Source organism: Microtus pennsylvanicus, chromosome 3 (genome assembly GCF_037038515.1).
Source record: "Microtus pennsylvanicus isolate mMicPen1 chromosome 3, mMicPen1.hap1, whole genome shotgun sequence".
Taxonomy (NCBI): Eukaryota; Metazoa; Chordata; class Mammalia; order Rodentia; family Cricetidae; genus Microtus; species Microtus pennsylvanicus.
Window position 1 is genome coordinate 120,116,384 of NC_134581.1, and position 8,240 is coordinate 120,124,623.

The following is an 8,240-nucleotide window of genomic DNA, read 5'->3' on the forward strand; positions in this document are numbered from 1 at the left end:
TTTAGTATACACACACACATACACACACACTCACACACACATACATACGCAAATGTATTGTAAATATGCAAATAATATATATTATATATAAACTAAAATATATATTTCTTAATATTTACTTCATATTGATTCCCTTCTTTTATTTACCTGAAATAATTTTACATCTGGACCCATCTCTGTGGTCTCTTTATTCAGACTTGTATTACTTCTTCCTGGAGGTATGAATTTTGGTTTTTTAAAGGAATTTGCCTGCACCTGACTTGGTGCTGCAGATCGTCTCATCTTCAGCAATACTCACCTGAAAAATACCAAAATAGAAACCATCCATGAGTGTGATTAGAACAACTGCCATTAATTCCAGTCCCAAAGGATCTGACACCCTCTTCTGGCCTCTGGATGGTACACATGCATACATGGAGGCAAACAATCATACACACAAACTAAAAGTCACTTTTCAATAAACCGAATAAGACATAGAAAACTTGGAGTTGCACAGATAGCTCATCTAGTGAATGAAGTGGCTGTGTGCAGACCTGAGGCCCTGAGCTGGGAATCAGCACCCACGTGAACCACACTGCAGAGGCAGCATAGAGGGAGCTGCATCGCAGGGCTCACTATCAGCAGCTCCAGCCAAAACTCCACATCTACTGAGACTATCTCAAACAACAAGGTGGGTAAGTGATCGAGAAAGACATCTCAGCATCAACTTCTGCCCCCCCACGCACACAGAGACAGAGAGAGACTGTGCACAGTCGTCCAAAGAGAACAATCTCAATAGCTAAATACTGAAATTTTCAGTAGCTAAGAGCTACTTAAAAGAATCTCAAGGTTTAGATTGAATTATGTCAGCTTGAGCATGTCAATTTAGATAATGCTAGAATCATATCTGCTCTAATTTAAAAGTAAAAATCTAAAGACAAAGTGATCTACATATACATATCAAGCATGTTATACTTTAAGATCCCATTAATTTATAAAACACATGGTAATACTAATCATGTTTGCTTTCATCACCATTCTTGAGGTGGTTTAAATAAAAATGGCCCCATAGGCTCAGATATTTGAATACCTGGTCCCCAGTCAGTGGAACTGTTTGGGAACTAGGTATGGCCTAGGTGGGAGAGGCGTGTCACTGGGAGTAGGCCTGAGGTTTCAAACCAGCACTACTGCTTTGTCTCTCTGCCTGTGGTTGTGGATCAAGTAAATTCTCATGGTACATAACTTTAATCTCAGTATTCCAGCACTGGGGAGGCAGAGGAAGGTGGATCTCTGTGAGTTCGGGGCCAGACTGATCTACAAAGAGAGTTCCAAAGTAATCAAAGCTATACAGAGAAACTGTTTTGCGAAAAATTTAAAAAAAAAAAAAGTAAGTTATCAGCTACTGCTGCTGCCATGCTCCCTGCCATGATGGTCAATTAAATGTTCTTTTTTTCTTTGTTTCAGTTCTATTCCTCTAGAGAACCCTGACTAATACAAGAAGCCCAAGTTCAATTCCTGGAATCCACACATGTTGAGGAGGAAGAGCCGACTCCCACAAGCTGTCCTGATTTTCACATGTTCAATTCCTGGAATCCACACATGTTGAGGAGGAAGAGCCGACTCCACAAACTGTCCTGATTTTCACATGTTCGATTCCTGGAATCCACACATGTTGAGGAGGAAGAGTCGACTCCACAAGCTGTCCTGATTTTCACATGTTCAATTCCTGGAATCCACACATGTTGAGGAGGAAGAGCCGACTCCCACAAGCTGTCCTGATTTCCACATGTGCATCATGGCACGTGCATCCCCCGACACACACTCATAAATAAGTGTAAATAGATTTTTAATAAATATAAACAAATTTCATAAGACTAGCAAAACACGTGCTATGACATTGACACTGATTACCTCTGCATGTTAGAATAACAATTTTTATTCTGAGGGTTTCCTTTTTTGTTTTGTTTTTTGAGACAGGGTTTCTCTATAGCTTTGAAGCCTGTCCTAGAACTCACTCTGTAGACCAGGTTAGCCTCAAACTCACAGAGCTCCGCCTGTTTCTGCCTCCCTACTGCTGGGATTAAAGGCCTGGCTAGGTTTTCTTAGTAACTGGAGTTAGACAGTTGTGAGCTGTCATGTGGGTGCTGGGAACTGAACCTGGGTCTTCTGGAAGAGTAGCCAGTGTTCTTAACCACTGAGCCATCTCCCCAACCCCATGAGTTCTTTTCTGTGTACTTCAAATTTCCCACAATGAAAATGTTATTTTTAAAATAAACTACCACTGGTTAAATGTGCCATAATTTGTTCAATCTAAAATGCCACCGATTTTCAGACATATTTTATATATTCAAGAAAAAAATCAGTCCATCACTGCTTTGACAGCTGGACCTTTCCCCAATTTCATCCATGTTAAATTTGAATATATTAACTACTTGATGTAAGCTGTTACTGGTTTGAAAGATGTGGGTGGAGCTCATGCGCTGGTTTCTTCAAATGCAACTATCTCTACTAGCACAATCTTAAAGCAAATTATGAAGCTGATGGTTTGCTAATCTAATGTGCTGATGTGTGGCAAAGGAAATTACAGAAATCAGTTCATCACCTTGTTTTCTGAGACCCAGCCTCTCTGTATCCCAGGCTGGCTTTGAACTTGATCTCTTCCCCCGGCTCCTACCAAGCTCTAGCTGGTTTGTAAGTGAGTTTTGCTGAGACCTTTTTCACAGGCCCTAGGAATAAAGCTACTTGGCCACCGAAATGCTGTGATGTATGAGCCATGTGACTTGCACCTGTTTCAGTTCTGGGGGGGGGGGCCAAACCAGGCTGACACCTGGACCACACCATGTGGCCTCAATTAATGGACATTGCAGTGCAGAGATTAAGAACACATCTTTGAAGGCCTCCCCAGCACATGATTCTGCAGTTAACTTCAATCTGTTTCCTCATGTGCCTTAATCACACTTGAACACACAGCTATGAGATTAAATAACAAGAATTTAGAATAAAACGACTCACAGTAAGTTCTCAACACCTTCTATAATATTACTGCCTATAATTACTGCTGTCTGTGTAAATCACAAAGTCCTGTCAGAGTAGGGATGACCAAGGTTCCACCGCAGGAGAGACAGGAGGATGCGGTTCTGCCTGCAGGATCATAACCAGAATCTGCGCCTTCCTCTGGACTTCACTGAGGGTGTGTGCAAACTCTAAGATGCAGGAAAATGAATTAAACCCCACCAGCCAGCAACATACCTCCCTCGCTGTTTCAGCTTTTCGGTTTCTAGCTACATTAGGAAATAAGATTTCCACTTTATACTGTAAATTCCCCTCAAATTTTGCAACTCCAGTCCACCTGCCTACAAATTAATTTATTTGGGGGGACGGGGCTAGAAAGAACCAGTAGGTAAGTAAAATCGCCTAAGGTGGGCGCTGGGTGGTTCTACATCTTCAGACTGTCACCTGCCTAGTCGGGCCTTCTCGGGCCCAAGGCGGTCCCCGGGGACAGGGTCATACATCGACTCCAGCCTCGGGGACAGGGGCACCGACAGGCCTCCGGGGTCGGGGGAACCGACCGACCTGGGGACAAGGGCACCGACCGGCCTCCGAGGACCGCGCAGGGGACAGGGGCACGGGTGACCGGCCTCCGGGGACAGGGGCACCGACAGGCCTCCGGGGACGGCTCACCAACAGGCCTCCGGGGACGGCGCACCGACCGGCCTCCGGGGACCGCGCAGGGGACAGGGACACCGACAGGCCTCCGGGGACGGCGCACCGACCGGCCGCCCAGCGGGGCCCTCCCTCTGCACCAGGTCAGCCAGCGCGGAGGCTCCCGCCTTCACCCCGGGACCGGCGCCATCCTGCACCAGGCCCCGCGCGCCCTCCCCCGGCCCCCGCGGCAGACACCTACCGCCACAGCGACGGAAACCGCAAGCGCTCCGCTGCTCACGACGCCCTCCGCCGACAGGCTCAAGTCTCCCGCCTGCACACAGCCAATCGCCGGCCGGGCGCCGAGCATGCGCACCGCCGCGCAGCGGCGATCCGCCCCCTGACTCTGATTGGACGCCGTTTCCGGTGCAGCGCTGATCAGGCGTCTTCACTTTCCCTTTCACTTGCGTGCCGGTTTGATTCCCGTTGGCCGCTAGGTCTAAAACATACTAGTTTGGCTCCAGTTCCCAGTCTTCAGATTCTAACTGAGGCGAAAAACAGTACAATTTATGTTGACAGAAATCAGCAATTTATGATTTGGATTATAGAAATGTGTGCACCGCTAAAGTACACGGAATCCTGTTACTCATTCAAATGACATTGATTAGATGCAGCACCTAAGATGTTTACAAACCCTTTTAAGTCCGAGAAGTGTGAAAATAAACGCAGGATTACCGGACTCTCATAAAGGGGCTAAGGGCTTCTTTGGACTTGAAAAAGTCCAAAAGTATTGTAAGCAAGGACGCGATATCATTCAGAGGACTTTCCAAGTGAATTTACAAATGCTACAGTGATACGGTCTGTCAGCTCTAAGAAATCTAGAATTAGAATTAGCCAGGCAGTGGTAGCCCACGCCTTTATCCCGGCACTTGGGAGGCAGAGGTAGGCGGATCTCTGAGTTCGAGGCCAGCTTGGTCTACAAGAACTAGTTCCAGGACAGACAGAGCTGTGACACAGAAAAACCCTGTCTCGAAAAAAGAAAAAAGAAAGAAAGAAAGAAAGAAAGAAAGAAAGAAAGAAAGAAAGAAAGAAAGAAAGAAAGAAAGAAAGAAAGAAAGAAAGAAATCTTAAATTAGATACTCCTAAAAAGAGAAAGTGGTTAAAGGTCATTCGCTGAATTTTATCAAACAGTTTAACAAAAATTAAAAATCTTTAAAAAATAAAGTGTTTAATGAAGTTTGTGAACTAATGAGAACACGCGGTGCTGGCAGAAATATAAACAGGTGTGTTCACTTAAGAAGTAGCTTGACAGCATCTAATTAAAAGGAAAGGTGTGCTTTAAAGGTTTTAGTCCTGGAGACCTTTCCAAGTCTAAGGAGACACTTCATAAATTGAATCTGGTTTCTGGCAACTTCAGGAGCCAGGGTTATAAAGTTGGAGTACAGGGCCTGCTACAGTAAGATGCGTTCCTAAACCACACCACCCCTCTTCTTCTAAGGAACACAAAAGAAGGGTGATGGCCGGGCAGTGCTGCAGCCTGTCTTTAACATCATCTGTACCGAGCCAGTCCCAACTCACCTCTTACTTCACCCCGACTCTGCTGCAGTTCCCACCCTTTTCCCTAGCACGCTTGCTTCTTGACCGTCTCCGAATTCCTCTCAATTTGAGGGGTGTTTAGAGCAGGCTTTCTGCTTTGCTCCCTGGTATAAATAGTGTTTTGTCATAGCTTAGCCTGCTATACAGACAGCACACCAGAGGAAGGAGAGTGACAGTTGTATTCACACATCAAGACCAGCGTCAGAATCTCTGAGGAACTGCTCAAACACAGGTTTAAATTCTGTAGCTCTGAACCACTGCTAATGAGTTCCCAGAAACGCTGACACTGCTGGTCCGGATCACACTTAGAACCGAATCTACAAGGCTACTCTGGCAGGGACCGGGGCTGGCGGAGGGGGCAGGGGACGGGCACACAGACAGGTGCTCAAAACCTGGGAGTGTGGATGAGCTTTAAGAGAGATAAGCAGTGGCTACGCAGAAGGAGGAAGCTGGAGAACACCAAAGGTGGCCCCAAGACAGCAAAGTGGCATGGCAGGTGGAGCGTACTAGGCAAAGGGGGCGCTCATGTCACCAAAGGATCTTGCAGATTGGACATGCAAAACGATTCCCATTTCTTGTTGGTTCAGGTGCAGCAGGGACCTGCCAGTCTGCCTTGTTCTCTTGAATCTTCAGCATGTTTCTCTGGTCTCTGCATTTTGGATTTCTCCATATTGAATTTTTTTTTTGATGTCTGATCTTTGGGGGATTAAATGAAGATTTAAGGAAACAATAGAGTCTTACATGATATAAAATTGATCTTACCGTGATGCTAAAAATTCTCAGTGACAGATTTACACTAGAACGTGTAAGGCCCCTGGTTCACTCCCCTTCGCTGAAAAACAAAGTTGCCCTCTTACACTGCTGTTCAACACACTGTAATATCCTGATGGAGTGACAAGCACAAGCTTTTCAGACCTCCGGAGTCAGCCCTCTCCATCCAGTAGACCTACCATGACTTACCATGCAATGATGCTGCTTCAGAACACCAAGTGCCCCGGGTTCTCAGTCGATGTTTATCTGATGCCTCCTCTAAATGCAACAAAAATCATTGCTGTGCTTAATTAAAGACAGAGACACACTGGTGTTCAAGCTAGCTTTATTTTATTTATTTTTAGGTTTTCGAGATAGGGTTTCCCTGTAGCTTTTAGGACAAGCTAGCTTTATTCTGTGTTAAAACACATGTAATTTTTTTTGTTTGTTTGGGTAGCTTTGTTTATGTGTACTTATGTTGGTTTCTGTGTGTGTGCTTAAGCTAAAGTGTAAATGACCTGGGAGTAAGGGCTTACTCCTTCCCGGCTATAAACCTGAAACTTTGGGGGAATCTCACCAAAACCATAAACTCCCTACAGTGCAAACATGCCTGAACTCCCTCGTGAGCTATAGTCCTGCCCAGCACTCCTCAGGGACCGTGCCTGTGATGGCTATTCTTGACTGTCAGGGCGAAAACATCCCAAACCCCTGGATGTGTGCGCACAACCCTCTCTGCAGCCACCCTATTACACAGCTCATGCTAAAACTTCCTTAAGATTCCTGAGTGGAGGGGCTGGAGAGATGGCTCAGTGGTTAAGAGCATTGCCTGTTCTTCCAAAGGTCCTGAGTTCAATTCCCAGCAACCACATGGTGGCTCACAACCATCTGTAAAGAGGTCTGGTGCCCTCTTCTGGCCTGCAGACATGCACACACAGAATACTGCATGCATAATAAATAAATAAATAAATAAATAAATAAATAAAGTATCAAATAAATATTATTTTAAAAAAAAAGATTCCTGAGTGAAAACGAGAGCTTCTAAAAACAGTTTCTTCTTCATCTTATTAGGGTCCACTTCATCTGAAAGACTACAGGTGCAAACATTAGATATAGGCTTTTTTCTTTCTTTTTATTTTTTGGAGAGTTTCACTGTGTAGTCTTGGCTGTCCTAGAACTCACCCTGTAGATCATGCTGGCCTCAAACTCACAGAGATCTGTCAGCCTCTGCCATCCGAGTATTCTGGTACTAAAGGCCTGCGCCACCACCACCCGGCGTTGTACATAATTTTAACGTTGTGATTGTCTACAGTTTCAAATACAACACAACCACTTAGTAAGTTCTCAACCCCTTTCTACTTCACACTTTCCTATTTTTATTTTTTTAGAAAATGTGGCCCAGGACTGCTAAGCGAAAGGCGGAACAGCAGGCTGGCTGGTTTGTGGAAGAAGCTGGCACATCATTACCCTCCAGGAAAGACGCTAATAGAGGAAGGGCCTCACCATGAGGACCTCTTGTGGAGGAGCATGACAAGGGCTGAGGCACAGGGTACCAGAAACAAAACAGGGCCGCAGAAGGAAAAGAGCTCTCACTTAGAACCTGGAGAGCTTCCTTAAGAAGAACAGTTAAGAGAGAACCATCATGGACAGGATGGCATAATGAGGGACGTCCCAAGAAGAAAGAGAAAATCTCCCGAACAAAGGAGGATATCGGGTTCTTATAATTAGGGAGCGGGGGAGTGCCTTACACCACCTGACTTAGCTTGGGACCGCCTATGTCGACAGTGGAGGAGCCAGACGCTGGGTAAGAATATAAACTGGAGGCTGTAGACCCTCTGCACAAACCACTAGGAAGAGCGCTGGGGGTGAGACATGGGGCATCTGATCCTTCAGGCTGTGGCTGCCCCCTATGCTGAACAGCTTCTTAAGGGAGCAACAAAACTGATTTAACACCTATTTTCAACAGAGTTGTACTACGTTGCCCAGGCAAGCCTGGAGCTTGTAATCCTCCAGCCTCAGTCACTATGCCTGGCTCTAGTCATTCAAAACACAGCATACATTTCCACTCACGACTGTAGTATAGAAAACCAGAGCTAATTCCTATTAACACCACAATCCTAGGTCGACATTTCTGCTGGCTGGGGAGTCGACCATCTCCTCTCCTCGTGGTCTCTGTAGCGCCCCAGCTGTCCCTAGCTACCACATTCAATCCTGAGCTGCTAGGTTTGTTACAATGAACACCTGTGGCCTGTGCCTTCTGAGTCACACTTCCTCTC

General features: G+C 45.7%; 1 protein-coding gene across 2 annotated transcripts in view; it reads right to left on the bottom strand.

Moving 5' to 3' along the window:
* The window catches only part of Rad54b (RAD54 homolog B), a 67,358-nt gene extending 63,401 nt beyond the window's left edge, over positions 1–3,957 (bottom strand). Inside the window, exons 1-2 of one of the 2 annotated variants that reach the window (XM_075966963.1) lie at positions 3,884–3,952; positions 148–298 (exon numbers count right to left, since the gene is read on the bottom strand). In XM_075966963.1, the coding sequence (XP_075823078.1) occupies positions 148–282 (135 nt within the window). In that variant the 5' untranslated portion in view covers positions 283–298; positions 3,884–3,952. Of the gene's footprint in view, positions 1–147; positions 299–3,883 lie in introns of both variants that reach the window. The other variant, XM_075966964.1, reaches the window with a different exon arrangement.
* Between the last annotated feature and the right edge of the window lie 4,283 nt (positions 3,958–8,240).